The sequence below is a fragment of the Sorex fumeus genome, unplaced genomic scaffold (assembly GCF_029834395.1).
Source record: "Sorex fumeus unplaced genomic scaffold, SorFum_2.1 ptg000006l, whole genome shotgun sequence".
Classification (NCBI taxonomy): domain Eukaryota; kingdom Metazoa; phylum Chordata; class Mammalia; order Eulipotyphla; family Soricidae; genus Sorex; species Sorex fumeus.
In genome coordinates, this window is record NW_026606063.1 from 57,428,495 (window position 1) to 57,453,722 (window position 25,228).

General features: G+C 48.3%; 1 protein-coding gene across 1 annotated transcript in view; it reads right to left on the bottom strand.

The window, feature by feature from the left end:
* The window catches only part of FER1L5 (fer-1 like family member 5), a 55,662-nt gene extending 38,024 nt beyond the window's left edge, over nt 1-17,638 (bottom strand). The window contains exons 1-14 of the mRNA XM_056129055.1: nt 17,554-17,638; nt 15,617-15,669; nt 14,897-14,988; nt 13,596-13,704; nt 10,874-10,928; nt 10,121-10,230; nt 7,614-7,742; nt 6,074-6,136; nt 4,998-5,048; nt 4,782-4,812; nt 2,884-2,999; nt 2,361-2,484; nt 1,863-1,915; nt 781-849 (exon numbers count right to left, since the gene is read on the bottom strand). Coding sequence (XP_055985030.1) covers nt 781-849; nt 1,863-1,915; nt 2,361-2,484; nt 2,884-2,999; nt 4,782-4,812; nt 4,998-5,048; nt 6,074-6,136; nt 7,614-7,742; nt 10,121-10,230; nt 10,874-10,928; nt 13,596-13,704; nt 14,897-14,988; nt 15,617-15,669; nt 17,554-17,638 — 1,140 coding nt within the window. The remainder of the gene's footprint in view (nt 1-780; nt 850-1,862; nt 1,916-2,360; nt 2,485-2,883; nt 3,000-4,781; nt 4,813-4,997; nt 5,049-6,073; nt 6,137-7,613; nt 7,743-10,120; nt 10,231-10,873; nt 10,929-13,595; nt 13,705-14,896; nt 14,989-15,616; nt 15,670-17,553) is intronic.
* Nucleotides 17,639-25,228: the final 7,590 nt, after the last annotated feature.

Sequence of the window (25,228 nt, forward strand, 5' to 3'; positions counted from 1 at the left end):
ACCCCATGTTGTCCCCACCATAAATGAAGTGCATCCCACCAGAGCACGAAGTGTCTTCTCCCTCCCCACTAACCCCTTGAGATAATTTTATTTTTATTTGTTTTGGTGGGGGGGGCAAACCCAGTGATGCACAGTGTTTACTCCTGGCTCTCACTCAGCGATAGTGATCCTGGTGGCCTTGGGGGACCATATGGGGTGCTGTGGATTAAATCCAGGTCATCTGTGTGTAAGACAAGCACTCCACTCATTGTACTATGGCTCCGACCCCAATTTTGACTTTTTAGAATAATTTATCATGAGGTCTTCTAGGTGTGCTCAAGAGGCCCCAGGGCCCTTTCAGTGACTGTCTGCTAACTAGGCCAGAGGTTCAGCACAAGGGTCCAAAGATGTGGTGTGGAGAGGACTACAAATACTGAATAAATAAAGCAAAATTTCCCATAAATTGTGATGGGCTTCTTCATGCTCCTATCAGGGCTCCCCATCCTCCCATACCTTTATTTATTTATTTATTTATTTATTTTTAAAAATGTTTATTAGTGAGACACCATGAGGTACAGTTGTAGACTTACAAATTTTTGTGCCTGGGTTTCAATTACACAATGATCAAATACCCATCCCTCCACCAGTGCCCATTTCCCACCACCAAGGATCCCAGTATCCCTCCCACCCCCTCCCATACCTTTTGGCTCCCACTTTCCATCCATTTCCCTGTACAAGCCCCCTGACTTCCCTTCATCGAGCAGGAGGAGGAGGGCGGCAGGTGTGATGCAGTTGCCATACCTGAATCTTGAAGACCAGGATTTGATTCCATATCGGGTTCTCGGTTTCGTTCAGCACCCTGGTCATGAGCTGGAAAGACCCCAAAGCAGCATCAGTGCCGACACCCCCCAGTCTCTGACTTCTGCAGCAGGGCAGAGCCAGGTGCACAGACGCCAGGCAGCAGCCTATCGCTGCCGTCTCAATTCTGTGTGCCCGCCATGACCCAGACTTTCCCTCAAACCAACTTCCAATGGATTTAATTCTTTTGTTTGTTTTTATTTGGGGGTGAACCCCCACAGTGCTCAGGCCTTACTCTTAGCTCTGTGCTCAGGGGCCACTCCCGGTGGTGCTCCGGGTACCATGTGTGGTGCCAGGGATCAAACTAGAGTTGAATGTGTGCAAAGCAAGTGCCATACTCACTGTACTAGCTCTCCAGTCCTTTACAATGGTTAAACTTTTTAATATACCCCAAGCCACAAGAATATAAAACACTTTTTGAAAACTGCATGCCATCTACCATTCAAGGTATCTCTTCTCACTCTGGGGAATCCCACACACTCACTGGGATATTAATACTCAGTGAGGTGGTTTAAAAGTACGTCCACTAATCCTTCTGTACTCCTCCCATCAAATGTTGCACACGCATTTCCCTCCCCCAACCCAGGGCTGTATTTAAATGCTTCTAACAGGTAGAATAAGCTGTAAATTATGGCTGTATGAATTGAGACAAACCTATTCATCTTTCATCCAGCATTCCCAAGATTTGAATATAGGATATCTTTTTTTTCCCATCAGCACATTTGGGAAAATGCTACTCTCTAGAGAGTGCAGAGAACTTCATAGAGATTTATGGTCAATCCCCAGCCCTTCATTTAGAGATGAAGAAACATAGATCCAAAGGGAACAGTGAAAGGTTTAATGTCATTCATTTGCAAGTGTTCTTTCATTCTCTCATCTACTCACCCACTCTTTAGTGCATTTGTGACTAAGGCAGAGATCCTAATCCAAGGCGGCCCACCACCCATTATTGGAAACGCTAGGATAGGATTCCTGGGCTCCCACCCACCAACTCAGTCTTTCCCTTCACACACTTCGACACTCACCTTTTCCCCAAACATTTCCACCTCCAACCTGGGATTCACTAACTGACCGGCCTCTGTGAACAAAATGTTGAACAGTTTCTGAGACGACAGCATTGTTTTTTAAGGGGAAGAAACAGAAAATAGAAAAATCACTTGAACCCTCTCCTCTACTTGCTGGTAAGATGCGCCAGAATAGGCCTCTCCCGTTTCTATGCTGTTTCTCTGTGCCCCAGCTGTCAGGGCATACCAGGGCCATAGGGGTGGGGGTTGGCAGAGGGAGCCTTGAGTTTTCATCTAGACATCAAAGACATGTCAGAGGCCTACACCCTCCTCAACAGCAAGAAAGCCACATTTAGTGGGGCCCAATCATAAGGGCTCCCCCAGGCCTTCCTGAGACAATGCTGAGGGAACTTCAGCCTCATCCTCCCACCACTCCCAAATATTAGGTTAGTGTCAAAATGGGAAAGGAAAGTGACCCATGAGAATCCAAGGCACACTCCCTCCCACCCAGCTTCTAACTGAGGTGCAGATCTTCTGCGCAGTAGATCAGGAACTCCAGGTAGTAGAAGTTGATCGGTACCACTGATGAGCTGAAGATCTTAGGGTCAGTGTCATCTGTCTCATAGAGCATCCTTTGATCTACCTGGAGGGATCAGAGGACTGATTGCATCACGGTCATAGGAAGGTCACAGCCAAGACCACCAGACTTGGCTTTCCTGAACTTCTACATATCAGGGTAGCATGGGGTTGGGATAGGAATATGGACCACCCTGAAGTGACCCTGTGGGAAAATGAAGTCACACAAATATCGGTAGTCACTGTGCTGGGAATGGCTCTAAGGGCTGGAGGAAAGGGTTTGCATGTGGGCACCTGGGGGTTAACCCCTGGCACTGCATGGTGTACCGAGCACTGCCAGGAGTGCCTGAGCATTACTAGTGGTGGCACCTCCTCAAACATACTCACAAAAGTATCAAGGGTCATCCGAGGGCCAAGTGGAAGCCACAGGGTAGAAAATGTTATTGGGATTGGGGTGCAGCCTCACCATGGCCTGGTCTCCCATGCCAAGGGCACAGATGGTGACCTTCAGGTAGCCTTGCAAGCCAGAGGTGGGATTCTGTGGCTGGCAGAGGCCTAGCCACTTCCTCAGGAGCATGTGACCTGCAGAGGCAGAGGGGCCTTGGGGGACCAGCCTCCAGTCTTTATCTTTCTTTCTTGAGACCAGTCTTGATAGCACGGCCTGAGCGCTGCGATCCTCCAGCCCATCTCCCAGCAGCCTCTGCTCTGTTGGAAGCTGGGAGCCTGCACTGGAGTCCAGCTGTGTGCATGTGTATGTCCATGTGCACGTCTATGCGTGTGCATGTGTGTGTGTGTGTGTATGTTTGTGTGTGCGTGCGTGCATACTCTTGCACACGCTCATTTGAGGCTAGGCATAACTTCATACCAGCCTCAGTGTTCAGGTCCATTCTAAGTCAGTCTTTTAGAATGTCAGTTTAGGGGCCAGAGCCACAGTACAGTGGGTGGGACTTTTACCTTGCATGCAGCCAGCCTGGGTTCGAGCCTGAGCACCCCAGGTGGTCCCTGAGCCCTTCCAGGAGTGACTGTGGGAAAGGTATGTGGAATGTCTGTCTGTGTGATCTGTTTTCTGCTCAGTCACTGAGGAGACTCAGAGATACTTCTCCCGGTGGCATTGACTGTGACTCAGAGGTTGGGGGCAACATATTGCCTTTAGGAAAAAGTGATCCACCTTCCTATGCCATGAACCAGCAGGCAGTACCTCCTGGTCTGACACAGACCACCATTTTCCCCAGCCCCAGTTTCAAATCTCCACCTGCTCTATGGGGTTAGGACTGGGTTGCCATGGAAACCTCTGCTCAAACTTCAGTTCCCCATACAGGTCCCAAATAACAGGTGTTCAGGACCCAGAGGATGGCTGGGTGGCCATTCAAGTCTGCTTGGCAAGGGTGAAGACAAGAGTGTGACCCTTAGTGCTGTCCCCATGCCTTGAGCATGGTCCCCATGGCTCCACTTCTGGGGATCTCTGGAACTGTGGCAGGTTTGCTCCCTGGTACACAGCGGGGATGTGAGAGCACCACAGCTATGAATCACAATCTGTCAGCCCCAGGGCTAAAGGTGTGCAAGCTCCCTGCTAAGAGTGCACCCCACAAAGCTCATGTGAGCATCACGGGGATGCCCTGAACATGATAAGCCAAAATGTGCCCAGAAGTAGCCCACCCGCCCCCTAAAGCTCTGCTGCTGAGTGAGTCCCATGACCAAGCATGCATGAACACACCGAAGGAAAGGAGAAAAGAATAAAATATAGAACAAAAAAACCCATGGGGATGGAGTGATCTTACAGTGGGCGGGGCACTTGCCTTGCATGCAGCTGACTTGGGTTCGAACCCAGCACCCCATATGGTCCCCTGAGCAACACTAGGACTAATCCCTGAACACAGAGCCAGGAGTAACCCATGAGCACTGCTGGGTATGCCCCACAAATGAAACAAAACTAAATTAACAGACATTTTAACCAGAGGCATCAATAAAAGGGTAACACTGATCCAAAGGAATGCCTAGAGTTTTTTGGAGAGAGGTTACTATAAAATAAAATGCCTTAAGGTCTGGGACTTGAGAGCTAGTACAGCAGGGAAGTCCTTGCATATGACTGAACAGGGCTCGGTTCCCAGAACCCACAGTCCCCATAGCCCTGCTAGGAGTTTTCCCTGGATGCAGAGTCAGGACTAAGCCCTGAGAACTGTAAGGTGTGGCCCTAAAACCAAACCAAAGCGCATTAATTAAGCTTCTGTGAGAAATTAAGTACAGAAAATAGTGATACTCTCCAATAGGTTTGATGAACACAAGGGAGTTTTTGAGACATTTTAACACCTAGGGTTTTTTTTTTTTTATCAGCAAACATGGATATTTGCAACTGTGGATACCCACCTGGAGAATTGTATATAAATCCAATATCTGTCTGAAAAGACAAAAGTGCATTGGATTAGTCAGCAAGATGCATAAAAGCCAACAAACTGGAGACACTATCAGGGGGAGAGCACTTTTTGCTTGGAAACACAAGTCTTTTCTTCTACACACAGGTAGGGAGCCCCAGGGGTGGTTTCTAACAATCTCCCCAAACCTCCTCTTGTATCTAGTGCTCACTTGGAATCTCCCGATCTCTGACTGGAATTTCAACACCGTGGAATTTAACACCTGTGGGGGAATGCCAGAAATATGTTATTCCCAGAACCCGATACCCACATTCCCATGAAAGTGCCTGTAAGGACACATTTGAGCTTTTCCAGTATTTACTCAACCCTTCCTATTGGTTGACACTTATATGCAGGTTTTCTCCTGCCATTCCTGTTGGTTGACACTTCAATACATGTTCTTCTCTGCCATTCTCAGAGGAAGACCTAATCAGTGAGGGGATGGATCAGAGAACACAACTCCCAAAGCACCCAGTCTTCTCAGCTGCACGCTGTCCTGTGTTCCCAGGAGCCTGACCACTCAGCCCTGTGCTGGTCCTATAGGAGGTGCTTACACATACCTGTCCCCTTCTGTTATGGGACTTGCTGCTCCGAGAATGGGACACCTCACAGAGAGAGGAACCAAGAGGTCTTTTGATAGTATGAATCCTGGCCCATGGAAGGTGTACTTTGCTCATATTCAAACTTGGCTGGGAGCCTCGCAGTTGCAATTCCGTAATGTATGTTAAGCAGAGATATGGGGATGGGTGGACTGTTTGGGAATGAAGATAGCAGTGAAGATGGGGTTAGAAAAGGAACTCAGAGGCAGGAGAGATAGTGAAGGAGGTAAGGTACTTCCCTTGCTTGTGTCCATGGCATCCCTTATCCTACTCCAGAGCCCACAAGGAGTGATCTTTAAGTACAAAGCCAGGAGTAAGACCTGAGCAATTTCTGGGTGTGGCAAAAAAAAAAAAAAAAGGGAAAGAAAAAGAAAAGGAACGTATTTGTAGCCACTCTGAATTTAAAGTGGGGATGGGGGACTGGAGTTCAAGTATCTCCAAGAATTAAGGTGGGTAAGAAGGCAACACTGGGGCTGGAGAGAGAGCATGGAGGGTAGGGCATTTGCCTTGCACGCGGCCAGCCGGGGTTCGATTCTTAGCATCTCATATGGTCCCCCGAGATCAACCAGGAGTAATTCCTGAGTGTAGAACCAGGAGTGACCCAAAAAGAAAAAAAAAGGAGGCAAAACCATCTCATCTGATTCCTCACCTGTATCAATATGGGCTCATCGAAGAACTTTGCTGGAACTTGATAAAAGTTGTGGAAAAATATCTGAAGGAGAAAATGTAGGTAGGGCTAGATCATGTTTCTGCCACCCCTTTCCACAAGGAGCTCTGTGAACCTGAAGACTGGGCAGAGCCTACTGCTTCCCCTCATCTGCCCATTTGCGGGACTTGCCACACGGTGCCGGCCTAACGTGCCTCCTCTGGCTGCAGAGGCTGAGCAGGCCCCTTGCAGGGTCTGCAGAGGGATCAGGGCAGGGGCCAGGGTCCTGGAGCTGCCATCACAAAGCAGCTCAAGGCCTTGCTCACTGCTGGGCTGGGTGTGAGTTTCCCCTTCCTTCTAGGCTGCATCTTCAATCCTGCCCCCACTCCCCACTGCTCCCAGAACTCTATTTCTCAGAGACAAGAAGCTGAGTCACTGTTCTACAAGTCGTTCAGCACTCCCCAGTCCTCCTCAAAATCCCAGGCTCCCTCCAGCCTGTCCCCTAGCTACAGCTCTGCCCAAGTTCTGCTGTTTCCAGCTTACAGGCTTCTGGACACTGGCCCTTTTCCCCGAATTGTCTTTTCCCATCGACCCTCTTCCTGTTAAATGATCCCCTTATGATTATGATTTTGGGGATCTTATCCACCTCCTCTCTAGTTATTCCTCTCTGCTCCAAGTAAGATGCTTTTATGGTTTTTTTTTTTTATATCGTTTGGGGATCATACCCACAGTGCTTGAGAGCACTCCTGAGAGTGGTCCGTGCAGGGTGTGGGAAAGGGGGAGTCAATCCCAGCACTGCTCAGGGGATCATGCAATGTCTAGGATCAAACCCAGGACTCATTCTAGTCCTTTAAGCTCTTTTCCCCCCACCCACTCTCATCTTTTGTTTGTTCTAGTCACAATTTCACCTATCCAGCATTTATGGAATTTCTATTGTGTGTCAGATACAATACTACAAGGAGAAGATTCAAGTGGCAGAGCACATGCCCAGCATGTGCAAGGTCCTGAGTTTGAATCCAAGTACCACATTATCCCCCACCACCATGGCCAACACCATTGGGCATGGCCCTATAAGAAAATGTTAAAAAGTTAAAAAACTGACTCAGTGCGGTGAGATGGAGTCCCGATGGCCTTGGGACACACATGGTCAGTGTTTCCCAACCGTGTTAATGGTTCACGTCAATTTACCCCTGGCCATTGTAGGCATGCACAGGCTGAAGGCCCCTCAAACGTAGGGTTCTGAATGACTTCATCTGTTTTCCCAGGACTTGAATCACAATGCTTGATCCTTCATGGATGCCCAGGAAATGTTCATACTACAAACAGGTGGCCGTCCTTGTTTGGAGGCATGCCCAAGCCTGCTGCAGCTCAACTGGTGGGAGAGCTCGAAGCCTCAGTGAGACCCTGGCTTTGATCTCTGACCCCACAACATCAACAGCCACAGCAAAGAAACCTCCTTGCTAAGTCCGTGCAGGAAATGCCAAGGGGCCGCTGGCCATTTGGCCAAAGTGCCCCAATTATCCCTTACAGGCACAGCCCTGACCTCATTGAAGAAAGGGTTGTTTCCTATCTTGATGCGCGTGTGGAATATCTGGCTTCCGATGACCACCTTCACCAAAGGCTTGAGGTCATTACCCAGGAGCTGTCGGGCTTCAAACACCTTTACTCGAACCTGCAGAGGAGAACACAGGGGCCCTGAGGAGCAAACTTTTCCTGAGAAGAAACGTTCTCAACAGGTAGGAAGGACTCTCAGGAGAAGGACTGGAGGAGAGAGACCAACTGCCTGCCCATCCCAGGGCGGGCCTAGCTTCCTCCTTCCCTCTCCTGGACATCATCACCTCCCCTGCCCGGGTCATTTTGCATGGACTGAGCTCTCTTCTCAATTACTTGGGGTTTGTTACAGAAGAAAAATAAATAGTATCATGCTTCTCAGTTTAAGTGGTTTTTATTTTTGTCTATGATCTTTTTAAGGAATTGAAAATTTCATCCTTTGTTTCATTTTCTTTTTGTTATATTTTGTTTTAGGGCTACAGAAAGGCCTATTTTGCTAGGCTTATACCTGGCTCTGTGCTCAGGGATCATTCCTGAGAGTCTGGGGGGCCACTGAATCAGGGCCAGCTACACATAAGGCAGGTGCCTTCACCCCTGTACTATCTCTCCAGAACTGAGTTGATTTGGGGGCCGCACTTGCTGTATGCCCCCAAATCAACTTTGCTGGGAGCTACTCCTGGACCAGTGCTCAAGAATCACCCCTACTGGTACTCAGGGGACCATGCTGGTCATCAAACCCAGGGAGCCTCCTGTATGCAAAGCAGGTGCTCAATTCTTTGAGCTTTTTCTCTCTCCTGTCCAAGGAATTGAACATTTTAAAGTTCTCTGTAGTTCATTTGTGACCTGTGATTTGATCCCTGATTTGTGATTTCTTGTGTTTTTTTTTTTAACTTGTTTTGGTTTGGGAGTCACACCTGGCAATGCTTAGGGGTTACTTCAGGCTCTTCACTCAGGAATTACTCCTGGCAGTGCTCAGGGAACCAGAGAGGATGGCAGGGATTGAACCAGCATGCTAGGCAAGTGCCCCACCTGCTGTACTCTCTCTCCAGCCCCTATATGTGGGTGTGTTTTGCAGAGGCAGGAATGGTACTCAGAACCTCACACATGCATGGCTTGTGCCCTCTGCTGAGCCTTACCCCTGCTTCTGCTTCTGTTATGTTTATACTCTTTCCAGTCAGTAAAGGGACTGTGACATCTGCATTCTACAACCAGAAGGCATTAGGGAGAAGAGCCAGGCAGAGCCCACACGAGATCAAGCTGACTAAATATCAGGGTGGATGAGGAGGTGGAGCTAATATCTGGCAGAGCATAGTTGAGAGGGTTTGTTGTGATGCTTAAGGGTAGTCAGCATATAGCCCTCCCAGGCCGGGCCATGGGTCTGACACTTTTCTCAAGGCTGTGGCAGGGATGAAACACATGCAGCTACCAGACCCTCAGAGATTGGACTAGACCAACCTTACAGGTCTGAATCTGCCCTCCCTCAGTCATGAGGGAGAGGGCAATTGGGGATCTACCTTGGTGGGAATAAAATTTGGTGAAATGGATGGAATCTCATAAGAGAGAGAGATGGTATTCCCAAGGACACAATAGTATGAGCCAGGCCTGGTGGCTGGAGATTTGAGAATGGGGCCTAGACATTCCTGGGGTGGTGGTGCGGGTTAAGAGGGACAGGCAAGGGGGCTGTAGTGATAGCACAGCAAGTAGGGTGTTTGCTTTCCATACGGCCAACCTGGATTTGATTTCCAGCATCCCACATGGTCCCTCAAGCATCTCCAGGAGTAATTCTTGAGTGCAGAGCCAGGAGTAACCCCTGTGCATCTCCAGGTATGATCCAAAAAGCAAAAAAAAGGAAAAAAAAGCGATGGGCAAGGGAGATGGTGACTGGAAGCTGCAGCCTGGGGATATCTGTGGGCTTAGGTTATCTAGAACTCATAAGGCCCATCGTTGAGTTTGTTCCTGAGGAGACTGGCATGTCCTCATTTTAAAGGATACTCTAAAGGAGAAGAATCATATCTTGGAGACTCCTCTGATAGGAATCTGGGGGAAGCTTGTTGAGGTGGTCCAGGGATGTGAGGATGGTGGTTCAGGCAGGGAACAAAAAGATGATGAAGAAGTAAGTGCATCAGGAGATATGGTGACTGAGGACTAGGAAGCTGGATGAGGAGGTGGGGTGAAGGTGAGCAGCAGTCAAGGTTGCCAGGCTCCTGGGTGAGGGGCAGGCCTGGGTGCAGGTGAAATTACATCCGGGAGGGCCAGTCACACACTCCACATCCTGGGGGAGTTGGAAAGTTGTGGGATTGAGCTACTAAAGCTCATACTGAAACCTGGAATCTTCTCACACTCTCCACCACCTGGTACATGGCCAGCCTGGTGTGGCCAACAGCTGAAGGGCTCCTGATGTGCCCAACCGCCTACTGAGGTCAAGGAGAGAGATAGGGACTACCAGGGACTGTGTCAGGGGGCAGGCGCACAGGGGTCTTTCAGCTGAAGGGGCCTCACCTGGAAGTGCTGTGGTTTAGAGGACAGGGCTTTAGGCATGGAGGAGCTGGGGAACGTCACATACTGCTTGGCCACTTCGCGAGTGGCTAAGCCCAGGAGGTCTTCATTCCCTGAGAAACACAGTCTAGATGAGTGCCCAGAGGCTGAGGCTTGGGAGCTTTTGAGGTGCTTTCCCCATTTCATCATGTTTGAGGGGCCCACCCCGCAGTGCTCTGGGGCAACTCCCAGCTCTGTGCAGTGGGGGTCACTTCTAGTGGTGCTCCGTGGCCATGTGGTATTGGGGATCAAACACAGACCTCCTGTATGCAAATCCTGTTCAATTACTGCCCTGCCCCTTCTCCTCCATTTAATAACTCTACCCCCAGTGGTCAGTTTGTCACCAAAAATCATGGTCATGAGGCGCAAAGGCATGACATGTTTTCTCAAGAACATTCCCATCCCCTACCCCCAGTCACTCAGGATCCTTAAGCCCAATGCCCCACACATGGAAACTCCTAGAAATGTTCAGTCCACCTTTATCTGCAGCCCTTTGGAAGTGGAATCTTGGGCTTAGAGATAGCAGAAGGACATGTTGGGATAACAGATGGCCTCAGTGGGTGACTGTCCCCATATCCTGACCTGGCCACAATCCTTCTGTGTGGGCCTCAAGAGACATGTCTTAGGTCTCAATGAGCCCATTAAGCTCTGGGCTTAGTGCTAAGAAACTTGTTAAATTCAGATCAGGGCAGAGCTAAGCCCCATGGAAGAACATACCTATCTCCTCGAACTGCCGCTTGACCAAATAAGACACATATAAAGAGATGGTGCACTGGAAGGAAGACAAAAGCAATGACCTGTGAGCCTTACTATGTGTCCTTGGCTAAGTCACAACCTCAGAACACGGCCCAGTCTGATCAATGCGGGCCATGGGAGGGGGCCACTCTGGGAGAGCCTGTGTGTCTGCGGAGGAGGAGGCTGTTGGCTCTCCATCCTGCAGAGGGAGCGAGCAATTTGGTAGAGAGGAGGGGATTTGGAGAATGAGTCAGGTGGCAGGCTGTGGTGGGGGACCTGGGGGGTGATGGAGAGGTGACTGGAACCTATCTGGAACTATTAATACCAACACTTCTCCCCTCACCCATGATCTCATGATGTCATACATGGGACTCCTCCACCTGCCCACCCATCCTTCAGAATTCAGAGGGTCTAATGCTCTCTTTCCAGCACTCCTGAGAAAATCTATCCTTTTAAGGGCTAGAGCACTAGTTCAGTGGGTCGGGCATTTACCTTGAACGTACCAACCTGAGTTCAATCCCCAGCACCCCATATAATTCCCCTAAACACCTCCAGTGATGATCCCTGAGCACAGAATCAGGAATAAGCCCTGAGCACTGCCAGATGTGACCCAAAAACCATGAAAACAAACAAAAAATTTTATTTTCTTCAAGTGAACCAACAGGAAGCCTTATACAATGGCATTCCAGGTTCCAAGTCCCCTGCATTGGATTGTATCATTCTAGCACCCCCACCCAACTCCTGAAGGACGCCAGGCAGGACACCTTGTTCAGGTGCCCCAAACCACCAGAATAAAGGAGAAACTGTCCAGCACAGACCACAACACCCTCCTTTGGCTCCTGGCTGCCTACCAAGCCTCAGCTCCCCCTGCTTCAGTTTCCCACCCTCGCTGGAGGATCGCACTGCCCTTGTCCCTCCAGCTCTCACACCATATACCCTGGCTCCCCAACTGGGGATTATCCTTTCAGCCAGATTCATACGCTTCAAGAGTCATCTGAGAAACAGAATATGTGAGCGGACAATTACCTGACCACATATAAATATGGAACTTTAGGGGCTGAAGCGATAGCACAGTGGGTAGGGCATTTGCCTTGCACGCGGCCCACCTGGGTTCGATTCCCAGCTTATAGTTTGATTCCCAGCTTATGGGTTTGGATCCCATATGGTCTCCTGAGCACTGCCAGGAGTGATTCTTAAGTGCAGAGCCAGGAGTCAGCCCTGAGCATCGCCGGGCGTGACCCAAAAAAGCAAAACAAACAAATAAATAAATAAATCACTGTCACTGTCCTCCCATTGTTCATCGATTTTCTTGAGCGGGCCCAGTAACGTCTCTATTGTGAGACTTTGTTGTTACTGTGTTTGGCGTATCGAATACGTCACGGGGAGCTTGCCAGGCTCTGCCGTGCGGCGAGATACTCTCGGTAGCTTGCCGGGCTCTCCGAGAGGAGCGGAGGAATTGGACTCGGGTCGGCCATGTTGGCTGTGTGCAGAATAAATAAATGAATTAATTAAATAAATATGGAACTTTGATCCAAAGTTTACAAGTGGTGAGCTCAAGAAATGAACCCAGACTCTGCAGAACGCAGCTTTGCTCATCAACCATGGACAGTCTGGACAGAGTCTCAGACCTCTATCTCTAGCAATCATCCAGAAGCCAAACCATCAGGACCAGCCTCAAATGCCCAGAACTGTCAAATAACTAAAAGCTTCCTTCTATTTTTTAAAAAATATTATTTATTGGCTTTTTGAGTCACACCCAGTGATGCTCAAGAATTACACTTGACTCTGCCCTCAGGAATTACTCCTGGCAGTGCTCTGGGGACCATATGGGATGCCGGAGTTACCCAGGTCAACTGTGTGCAAGACCAATACCCTCTGCTGTATATTGCTCTGGCCCCAGCTTCCTTCATTTTTGTCTCCACTTTCAACTTAGGGTCAACTGAAGAAAGCCAAAATGTGTTTTGTATTGTTTGATTTGGTTTATGCGCCACATCTGGCTGTGTTCAGGACTCACTCCTGGTGGTGCTCAGGGGACTATAAGCGGTGCCAGGAATTGAACCAGGGTTGACGACATGCAAGACAAGAGTCTTATCTAGTGTACTATCTCTCCAGTCTTAAAGAAAGTCAGTGTGTAGAAGTCTTCATGTTCCTCATGTCCATAGCCTTTAAATCAGGCAGGGTGTGCCTGGATTCATCACTTTTACAACTACAAATCATTCCCGTTCCTCTGATGAGCTATTCTTTGTTCCAAAGTGCACGTGGTGGTGGCTGGCTCCTCTGCTAACTATAAAGCTGAGTCCATAGCCCCACCTATTCCCCTTTGGCTCCATTCATTTCCGCTGTAAAGTCTTTCATTACCTCCCCAGGGGCCTCACTCACTCCTGGTCTCGCTGATGCCGTATTACTGACCCTTGTAAATGTGTGCTTTTGTACTTGCCACTCCAGTGGACAATGGGCTTTTTCAGGGTTGCACCCCAAGCCCTGAATGATCTATCAACTTACTCTGGAGGATGGGGGAGAAGCAACAGTGGAAGGGTGGTGAAGGGCTGGTCTGTACATGAGGGAGTTGGGAAGATAACGACAGCGTTTGATGGGTTGTTGTCTAGTGGAGGTCACAGAATCTCTGAGTGCAGTATTCCAGGATTCTCTGCACCCCCCCCCCCACACTAACTCCCCCAGTCACCCTTCCTAGGACCCGACTCACGTTTGAGACCGTCATATATTGGCTGATCAGGGGCAGGTCTTTCAGGAAAAGGACCTTATCTGGTTTCTTCACCAAAGGCTTGAGCGATATTACGGCTGAGCCAATAAATCTGGGGAGACAAGGGGCAGGCAAGGCTACTGAGCAGGGAGAAGGGGATCCTTCCCCACCCTAGAGATGGAAGAACATAGTGCAAGGAACATCCACCAGAGGGAGCAGGACTGTCTCTGGGGACCTGGCATGGGGTTTCCAGGGCACATGGCATCCCACTGACTGGCTCTTTCCAGAATCTCTGCTCCTATGCCCCAGAACTGAAATGACTGAGTAGCAGGTAAGCAGATAGGGAGGACACTTGCTGGAAGTGGATCTGCTGAGTCTGTCCTAGGATTCCTGAGCTTGGGGCATTAGTGGGCACTAGAACTGGACAGTAGGAGGAAGCAGGGGGTGGCAGAGAGAGGTAGGAGATTTGAGACCTCATCTCTTTCCCTGTGACCTCAGAGGAGACACAACCGTTACTGGGCTCCCAGGCTAATTAGACTTAGTCTCAGACTTGCTAGCCTTCTTCAGCTCTCCCATTTTCTTTCCTTTTTTATTTTCTTAATGAGCTGCCTGAAGTGGGGTTCTGGTTCCTGCATCTGAATTATACACTAGAGAAATGCAGCATCTGCTGCACCTTTAGTCAGAGGGTCAACTCCTCCTTCTTCACCATTACTTTTCCGTCCCTTTCCTCCCCGCTTCCTGCCCCTTCTCTCCACCCTTCCTCCCTTCCTCTTCCTCTCCCTTTTCCTCTTCCCTTTCCCTCCTTTCCCCTCACTTCCCTCCTCTTTCACATGAGGTTCCAGGAACTTCCCTTGGGGCCTCACACATGAAAAAGCAAGCTACCCTCTCATCCCATCCTTTACCTTTTTCTTTCTTTCTTTCTTTCTTTCTTTCTTTCTTTTTTATGGAGGGCATAAGTGGTGGTTCTCAGGGCTTATAACCTGGCTCTGTGCTTAGGGATCAATCCTGGTGGGACTTGAGAGCCATATAGGGTGCTAGGATCCAACCCAGGTTGGCTTCATGGAAGGCAGCCCCTTACCCACTGCATTATCTCTCCAACCGTGCACCTACCCCCACCCCAGCACCCCTCCTACACTCAGGTTTGGGCAACACCTGACAGTGCTTAGAGATAGTCTAGCAATCGATGGGTTCTAAATAATCTCCCCACCAGAGGAGGACCACGTGGGCTACTGGTGATAAACCCAGACTGGTTAGAGGCAAGACATTCTGCCTCCGTACTGTTGCTCTGGGCCCCTCCAGCCTACCTTTCACTCTTCACTGAGGTTTTGTTCCGAAGGATGGCTTGCAGGAAAGAGTCATTTTGCAAGGGAAAGTTCTTAAGGTGCCAGACTAGGGTCTGCAAGAGGCAGATAGAGGTCTTTCAGATGAGGGGAGATATGGGGAATAGGAGGGTACTATTCTCTCAAGCTGAGGAAATATCTTTTGAGGTTTCCTCAAAAATTATTTTAGTTTTTTTTGGAGGGCCATACCCTGCGATGTTTAGGAATTACTCAGGGCTTTGGGGACCCTATGGGATGGCATGATTAAATCTGGGTGAGTTGCATGCACGACAAGCGCCCCCTACCTGCTGTACTATTGCTCCAGCCCTCAAGTCTAATTTCCTAAGAAAATGGGGTTTGCTACCCGCACAGGTTTCTGGGCTTCTGTGGCTGGAAATACTGTACCATGTTAGTAGATAAGAGGTTTGGGGACCAAGGGTGCGGGGGGATGGGAGAGAGAAGGGATCCCTGGTTTGCTTGAGACTCCTGGGAATATCAGCTTGGCTGGGCAGGGCAAGATGGACCATGACAGGAACCATTCCCAGGGCGAGAGAAGGTCCCAGAATAGCTCCAGGCCAATTCGGCCTGCAGTGCTTGGACAGCTCAGTTTCTCCCTTGGGAGAATCCTCTGTGGCTCCTATGTGCTCCAGGACAGCTGAGCAGGCGCTGAGATCAGCCTGGTGACTGGGATGGTCACAGACTTACCTCATTCCATACGGGGTTATTCCCTTCCACTTCTGTGGTTCTCTTCTTGGCATCTGCAAAGACACCCAGGGGCCATGTTGGTATAACAAATGCTTTCAAGTCTAGACCCAGTGGGGCAGAGAGCAGTAGAATCCACTAGGAAGATTTCAATCTGCATTGGCAGGTGTGATATGATGCTGAGTTCCAATGGGATGAGGGAGGCAGTTTCCAAGTGTCTCACCTTTTATAAGGGTACATTCATCCCCTCTGACTGACTATATTCTATGCTCATTTAATTTTCTTCCCCACTATCCTGCTGGTGCTCATCCATCCTGCTGCCAGGTGGGACCCTGTGACTGGCCCCTGGGGCTTGGGTGATGCTCACTGCGCCGTCTGACTCCTAACAGCTCCCATGAGATTTTTCTTCTCCCCCACCCTTCCTTCCGGTCTTCCACCTGCCGCGCTCGGGCCTTACTGCTGGTTTTATGCTCAGAGATCACTCTCAGTGGTGTTCTGTGTTCAGGGGACCATAGAAAAGAAGTGAAAAATACCAAATACTATAAAAATTGTAGGTAAGTCTGTGGGATGTCTAAGCATATGGGTAAGAGCTATTTCTAAGAGCAAGACCACGTTCACAATAATGAGGTAGGTAAGGGGGCCTGGAATCTGAGAGGCTGCTCCCTGGATCCCTGTGAAAAGTTCATCAGGGCAAGACTCATGGGACACCCATCATGCTTTCTTGAACTGAAAAACCAGAGGCATGATGAGCCTCAAGACTTAGAAATTTCATCGCAGGTGCTCAGTGGGTATCTTTCACAGAACAGAAAACATGAAAGGAGTGTGGTTTGCTGTTCATATCTGTTTTATTTTGGCTTAGTCTTTTGCCATACCCTGCAGTTCTCAGGGCTTACTCCCAGCATGTTTTCCTGGTACTTCTGCGCGCGCTCTCTCTCTCTGTCTCTCTCTCTCTGTCTCTCTCTCTCTCTCGCTCTTGCTCTCTCTTTGTATCTGTCTATCTCCTCTCTCTCTCACCTTTTTTGGGGGGTGGTGGGGTCACATCCGGCGATGCTCAGGGATTATTCCTGTCTCTGCAGTTAGGAATTACTCCTGATGGTATTCAGGGACATATGGGATGCTGGGAATCGAACCCAGGTTCGCCGCATAAAAGGCAAACAAAAGCCCTACCTGATGTACGATTGCTTTGGTCCCCTCTCACTTTTTTGTTTTTGCCCCTCTTTTCTCCTCTCCACACTTCTTGGGAAACCTCATTTTCCTGCACACTCCTCTTCCTCTTCTCTGCTGGCTGACTCATATGACTCATAATCCTTTCCCTTCTATCCCTTTTGCTCTCAACTCTCACACATATAGTGAAGATGAGATTATACATATATAATCTGAAATCTTTATCATAAATCTCCCACTTTTCTCGGACATCTTTCATATATCTACAAAAAATAATGGAGGGGCTGAAGAGAAAGTACAGCAGTAGGGCTTTTGCCTTACATACGCCCTACAATTTGTCTCATTTGCCTCAGAATTGTAAGGGGCAACAGCAATTATATTTATAAAAAGGCTTTGCAAGGATAAAAGTAACATTTATTGCTAGAACTTGAACAAAGAACAGTACTGATGTTAAATCCTCATATTAATCCTATGAAGCCGGTACTTTTTCCCTCGCACAATTTTGGTTTACAGAAAAATCCCAAGAAACAGGAGTCAAAGAGATAGAACAGCAGGTAAGACTCTTGCATGCAGCTGACCCAGGGTCAACCCCTGGCATCCCATAGGGTCCCCTGGGCCTGCCAGGAGTGATCATTGAACACAGAGCCAGAAGTAAGCCCTCAACAGAGCCAGGTGTGGCTCCAAAACAAAACAAAGCCATTAGGAAGAGAGCTCAGTGGGCTGGTGCACAAGCTCGGGGACTCTCAGTTTCTGTCACCCGGCACCCTGACTCTCACCCCTGAAGTAGAAGGTCACGCAGAGTCTGGGCTCAGGAGTCAGAGGTGGATCGATTTTGGCTGACTCCATCACCAGCCGCAGCATCTTCACACCCTACTTCCTCTGCCCTCTCGAGGGAAATTTCCTCTTGGAGCACCTTGGTCCAAGTGTTGCTCCAGTTTCGTGGGGCAAATAGAGCCCTGTGTCCGTTGCCTAGAAGTCTGGATGCTGTCACAAAGCTGGATGGTTCTTGGTTCTGAAAAGGAATCGGGGGTCTAGAAAAGGACAAAGTCAGGAGTCTCAAGCAAATGATTTGAGCTGATTAAGCCTGGAGAATCATACTCTTGTGGGCACTTTTTAGGTCCCCTCTTCTCTTTTATTCTCACTATCCTGACTCAAGATCAGTTAGTTATAAGGGTAATACAATCTCTGTATAGAATCAGGTAATCTAGAGAATTATTGCCCAAGTCACACAGTCCAGATGAAGTTAACAAGCCAGGCAACCTAAGAAAGGCACATGGCAATCAGATTTGGATTTCAGTGACATTTCAGCATTGTGTAAGCAATGTGAGAGCAAACCATTAGGCTTTTTCTTCCAAGGAAACTTTTTTCTTAGAAAACCTAAGTACAGATATGTGTCTCTCTTTAGCAGTGGGAAATTGGTTTTCTAATTAATGTGCTCTTACTTTAGAAAGAGAAAGGAAGGAGGGAGGGAAGGAAGGAAGGAAGGAAGGAAGGAAGGAAGGAAGGAAGGAAGGAAAGAAGAGGGAGGGAGAGAGGGAAGAGGGAGGGAAATAAGGAAGAAAGAGAGAGAGAAAGAAAGAAAGAAAGAAAGAAAGAAAGAAAGAAAGAAAGAAAGAAAGAAAGAAAGAAGGAAAGAAAGAAAACAACATAAAGCAGTACAACTTGGTGATGTCCAGACTGCTGTCAATACCTCTGGCCTGCTGCTAGGGCAGGGCTATTAAACATTTCCAGAACTTTTCCCATTTTTAGCCCCTTTGCCTTCCTTCCCTTTTTGGTTCTGGTTTTGTTTGGGGTAAAGTTTTTTCTGCATTAGAGCTAAACTTTTTGACAATTCCATTTCATTCAGTGGCTGATGTGAGAATTTATGTAGTTTTTTGAAAGTGTATTCGGGGAAGCCAGGTGTGACTAAAACTGCTTTAGAAGTACGCACTTGGTGCGGTTACAGGGTCAGTGGGATCCCAATCCCGGAGTATGTCACAGTGGCTGTGGATCACTTTGGATCACAGTGGCTCTGCGGTGTGAGATCCCAAGTCCACTTTGGGTTTTGCAATCAATCTTCTGACTCAGCCTGTAGACAGTGTCCACTGCAATTAGCACACGGGAGGAAGAACTGAGCCTTCTCATTGCCTTATTGCCCAGTGCTCTCCCAATACCATTAAAACTCTGTTGAGGACTAAATCTATATTCAGTATTTTTAATTTAATTTTTTAATTTAATTTTATTTTTTATAAAGTAGTTCACAATATTTGATTACATTTAATATTCGAACACCAATGGAACCACCATTCCACCTTCCCACTACCATATTTTGGATGTTTCCATCCCAAACTCCAAACCCTACTCCAAAGCAGAACCGAAATAATTTATTTTGTACTGTTTGTTATGAATAAACCGCTGAAAATGCACCAAAAAACTTTCCTTAGGGGAGAATGTGTGAAGATTGTTATATTTCATCCACGGGCCATTAAGCCCTTCTATAAGAGATTACTAATATGTTGTTAAAAGTTGAGCCTTGGGGCTGAAATGATAGTACTGCAGGTAGGACGTTTGCCTTGCACGTGGCTGACCCGGGTTCGATTCCCAGCATCCCATATGGTCCCCTGAGCAGTGTCAGGAGTAATTCCTGAGAGCAGAGCCAGGAGTAACCCCTGTGCATCACCGGGTGTGACCCAAAAAGAAAAAAATGTTGAGCCTTGTGTGCATATATATATATATGTATATATATATACACCCACATATATATCTGTAAAAATATATTTCCCTCTAAGATCGGTTGCCTTCTACTTTAAACCCCATCAAATGTGGTGCGCTACTCTTGGAATATGAGTGGTGTGAGATATGAGATGTCCAGGAATAGGTTTACTCATGGGTGAGGCTTGGCCCGAGTGTGTGGAGAGCAGCTGTGAGCTGTGAGGTTGGATTCTGGAAGTTTTCGGTTGCTAGGGCTGGGTCCCTTGGGTGGGTAGGGGTCTCACCCGCCCCCCCCCCCCCGGGGTGCCCCAAATGAAACAGCCTGGCACGGGGTTTGGCAGCATTGCTATGGCCAGTTGTTTTATCTATATTCAGTATTTTTAATAATTATTATATCTCAAGTGTTTTCAGTCTCCAGTTCCACATCTTTTCTTTTATGATTTGGTGCTTTTCACTATGAATTTCTTTGTTGTTGCTGGGTTTTCTTGAAGGGGGTATTTTTGTTTGTTTTTCCTTGCCTTGATTTCTTGAAAGTTTGACCAAACTTTCTTCCAATATCTGTCAAGAGCTCTGTGATCTTTTCTTTTAATTTTTGTGACATAAAAAAGTTTTGTTTCAGAAATATGAGTGAGAGGGGAGCCAAGAGGGGGCAGGAGAAAGAAAGAACCCAATGAAGTAAAAGGAAGGAATGGAACATCCCAAGTTGGAATGCCCGAGACCAGGAATGGGAATGTGCCTATTTTTGTTGTTGTTGTTTTTTGTTTTGTTTTGGGGCCAGGTGCTCAGGAACCACCCCAGGCTTGATGCTCAAGAGTCACTCTCATGGGTGCTGGGGGAACATATGGTGCCAGGGATTCAATCTGGGTCTCCAGCATGCAAAGTACTTGTTTCAGCCCTTTGATCTATCCTCTGTGATATTTCTAAAGCTTTGATTTATTTATTTTGGGGGACTCTCCCAAGCACGGCTCAGGAGGCTTTTGGCTTCCCATGATTCTTGGTCACTGAACTTATGGTTCTATGTGAGAGCCCATGCCTTGGGGGGATGCATCCCGCAATGTTCAGGGAACCATGCAATGCTGGGGATATACCTGGGTCGGCTGCATCCAAGGCATGTGCCTTAAACCCGATACTATCTCTAAACCTGTGGTACTTCTTTTTTGGAGGGGGCACATGCAACAATGTTCAGGGGTTACTCCTGGCAGTTCTTGAGAGTCCATATATGCACACAGCCAATCTGGGCATCAATCTGGGTTTGATGCTCAGATTGGCTATGTGCAAAGAAGTATCCTACCCACAGTATTATATCTCTGGCCACAAACTCTTTTAAATCTATCAGGTTTTAATTCCACCAGTTGTAGTTTTTCCCCTGTAGGACTGGCTTTCTCTCCTCTACAGTTCAGCATCTAACATCCTGGAATTTCTCTTCTCCATCATCTTCAGAATTCCCTTCTCTACTCCTGTGTTAGGGCCTTGTTCAGATCCTTTTTCTTCCTCTTTCTTGCTTTAATCTCTCATTTTATTGGAACACATATTTCTGTAACTTTCTGAAGTTTTGGGAAATGTTTGCAAGTTTATATATGCCTCTTTCTGCCCTTACACTAACTGATAATCTGGGCAGACATGTATCAATAGGATGGGGCTACATTTTGCTAAGGTAATAAACAAATTTAAATTCTCAGTGGCTCAAAACTATAAAAATTTTCCTAAATAGCAAGTTAACTGAAACATAATTCAAATATTATAATTCATGTACTTTTGGCATTTTCTAACCTTAGGCTTAATTGGTATAATTAGATTTTTAATATATTCATAAGTTTATATAACTATCTACTTTCTAATTCCAGAACATGTCATCACCTGAGAAAGAAATCTTACGTGCATCAGCTTTACTCCTCATTTCTCCCTTCCCAGAGGTGCTGGAAACTATAAATCTGTGTTTTGTCTCTATGAATCATAATTATATGATTTATAATTGCTATTCAGGACAATTCACATAAACAGAGCCAGGGAAGTGGTACAATGGTAAAGCATGTGCCTCTCTTGCATGGTTAAGGTTTGAATTTCACAAGTGCTGGGTTTAATTTCTGGCACAGAAAACAGAACAAAATTCACACCAAGAAAAGATAAACAAAATCAAGTATGCAGGGGCCAGAGAGATAGTACAGTGGGCAGGGCATGCAGCCAAGCCTAGTTTGATACCTTGACATTACAGAGGATCCCCTGAGCACTGACAGGAGTGACTCCTAGCGTAGAGTCCGAAGCAACCCTTGAGTATATCCAGATGTGGTAAAATAAAGGAAGAAAGAAATGTGGAGGGGAGGGATGCAGAGAGATAGTATAGCAGGTAGGGCATCTAGCATACAGCCGGCCCAAGTTCAATCCCCAGATCCCATAAGGTCCTCTGAGCACTTCCAGGACTAATTCCTGAGTGCAAGAGCCAGGAGTAACCCCTGAGCATTTCTGGGTATGACCCCAAATAAAAGAGGAAAAAGGAAGAAAGAAAGAGGGGGGAGGGAAAGAAAATACGCCAAAATTAAATAAAGTATAAAACAAGTGTGTTTTTCAATGCTACATCCTTGGTATGTAGCACAGAATTTACCACATACAATTTGTGATTAAATGAGGGCCAAATGCATTTTGTAGGCTATCAGAGAGAGGCAGAACTTTATAGCAAAGAGAATTAACTCTAACCAGTGGTAGTGACAGACCTGAGTTCTGTGTTGGAAAAATGATTTTAAAGTTACATCTGGGCTCAGAGGGGTACTGAGCACAGTAGAATGAACTGTGATCGATGAATCATGTCTGTTATGGGCACAAAGGGGGGAACCTGTAGTGCAAGTACCAAGAGTTTAACATCTCTGCTGTCAAGAATGCTCACTATAGAACTAGAGGCAACCAAGATGAGAAGTGACCATAATTTGGTCCCCCCCCCCACTGTTTCCCCTCCTCTAGTTCTTCCTGATATAGACAGGTAGTAAGGAAGGACACCCACCCCCATGGCAATGGAATTCCTAGGTAGTAAAATATCCAATAGTCTTGAGGCTGCAAAGAGTCCATCTAATTTTTTTTATATATAATCTTATTTATTGAATCACCGTGAGAGCAGTTACAAAGCTTTCGGGTCTAAGTCTCGGTCAGACAATAAAACACCTGTACCTTCACCAGTGCCCATTCTCCACCCCCAACAACCCCAGTATACCCACATCCCACACCCTCCCCCTACCTGTGGGGCAGATGATTTCCACATTACTCTCTCTCTACTTTGATCACATTCAATATTTTGACACCAGACCCACCATTCTTATTTGAGATTTTACTCCAACCCTCAGATCTGCTGAAAAGGCAACAGTAGACAATTTGTTTTCTATTGCTGGTTATGAATAACATATGATGTTGCATGGCTGCAGTAGTGGCCACACGGATTTGAAATTCTGAAATTTTAACACTTAAATCTGAAGGGATTTCTGCCAAAATCTACTGGGTTCCGAGATTTGTTCCTGAGTCTCTGGGATCATGGCCATTAAGCAGCTTGATCAGGAGCCAGAAAGGCCATTCATGGGCGGCGACTCGGGGTCTTGTTGGGACAGGGAGGAAAAGGCTGGCTCCACCCCCATCCTGTGAGGCCCAATATGTCTCGTCACTGAGGGCCCAAACCAGACTGTCCAGTGGCCTCTGAAGGATGGTGGCCACCGAGCCTCCTAGGGGGAGCAGGCGGAGGGACAATACCCTTTCCCCCCTGGGGTGGCCCAGCGACAGTAACCTACTGTGGGGTCTGGATGCATTTCTGCCAAAAGCCACTGGTTTCTGAGATTTGTTTCTGAGTCTCTTGGATCATGGCCATTAAGCAGCTTGATCAGGAGCCAGACAGGCTGTTCGTTGGGCGATGACTTGGGGTCTCATTGGGGTGATGAGGAAAGGACTGGCTCCACCGCCATTCTGTGAGGCCCAACATGTCTCATCACTGCGGGCCCAAACCTGACTGTCCAATGGCCTCAGGAGGATGGCGGCCACCGAGCTGCCAACGGTGGCGGCCACCGTTCTTGGGTGGCGACTCAGGGTCTTGTTGGGACGGGGAGGAAAGGGCCGGCTCCACCTCCATCCCATGAGGCCCTATGTGTCTTGTCATTGCAGGCCCAAACCTGACTGTCCAATGGCCTCTGGAGGATGGCGGCTACCGAGCCAGGCGGAGGATCAACACCCTTTCCCCCCTGGGGTGGCCCGGCGACAGTAACCTATTGTGGGTTCCAGACGCATTTCTGCCAAAAGCCACTGGGTTTCAAGATTTGTTTCTGAGTCTTTGGGATCATGGCCGTTAAGCACCTTGATCAGGAGCCATAGAGGACGTTTGTTGGCGGCAACATGGGGCCTCGTTGGGGTGGGGAGGAAAGGGCCAGCTCCACCCCCATCCTGTGATGCCCCACGTGTCTCATCACTGCGGACCCAGACTGTCCAGTGGCCTCTGAAGGATGGCAGCTACCAGGCCGCCAGGGGGAACAGGACAAGGCACGAAACCTATTCCCACCTGGGTTGGTCCAATGCCGGTAACCCACTGCAGGGACTGGACGCATTTCTGCCAAAAGACACTGGGTTCCATGATTTGTTTCTGAGTCTCTGGGATCATGGTCATTAAGCAGCTTGATCAGGAGCCAGAGAGGCCACTCATGGGAGCAACTCGGAGTCTTGTTGGGATGGGGAGAAAAGGGTTGTCTCCACCCCCATCCCATGAGGCCCCACGTGTCTTGTCACTGCGGGCCTAAACCTGACTGTCCAGTGGCCTCTGGAGGATAGCGGCCACCGGGCTGCCAGGGGGAACAGGCCAAGGCATGAAACCTATTCCCTCCTGGGGTGGCCCAGCGCCAGTAACCTATTGCAGAGACTGGACACATTTCTGCCCAAAGCCGTTGGGTTCGATGATTTATTTCTGAGTCTCTGGGATCATGTCCATTAAGCAGTTTGATCAGGAGTGAGAGAGGCCGTTCTTGGGTGGCGACTCAGGGTCTTGTTGGGACGGGGAGGAAAGGGCCGGCTCCACCTCCATCCCGTGAGGCCCTATGTGTCTTGTCATTGCAGGCCCAAACCTGACTGTCCAATGGCCTCTGGAGGATGGCGGCTACCGAGCCACTTAGGGGAAGCAGGAGGAGGGACAACACCCTTTCCCCCCTGGGGTGGCCCGGTGACAGTAACCTACTGCAGGGTACGGACGCATTTCTGCCAAAAGCTGCTGGGTTTTGAGATTTGTTTCTGAGTCTCTGGGATAATGGCCGTTAAGCAGCTTGATTAGGAGCCAGAAAGCCATTCATGGGTGGTGACTCGGCACCTCATTGGGGTGGGGAGGAAAGGGCCGGCTCCACCCCCATCTCGTGATCTCATCACTGCAGGCCCAAACCTGAGTGTCCAGTGGCCTCTGGAGGATGGCGGCCACTGGGCCGCTGGGGGAACAGACCAAGGCACGAAACCTATTCCCATCTGGGGTGGCCCAGCGCCTGTAACCTACTGCAGGGACTGGACGCATTCCTGCCAGAAGCCACTTGGTTTCAAGATTTGTTTCTGAGTCTCTGGGATGATGGCCATTAAGCAGTTCAATCAGGAACCAGAGAGGCCACGCCTCCAATTATATAGCTGAGTTGGAGGTGGTTTGTGGGTGTGTCTCCCACATACCTAACTTTTGGCCGTTTACTTCTTGGTAAACTTTGCCCCAAGTTTTTGTCGTCTGGCCAAAGGCACAGCAGCTATTTTGGGGTATCTGGAAGTCTGAAGGCG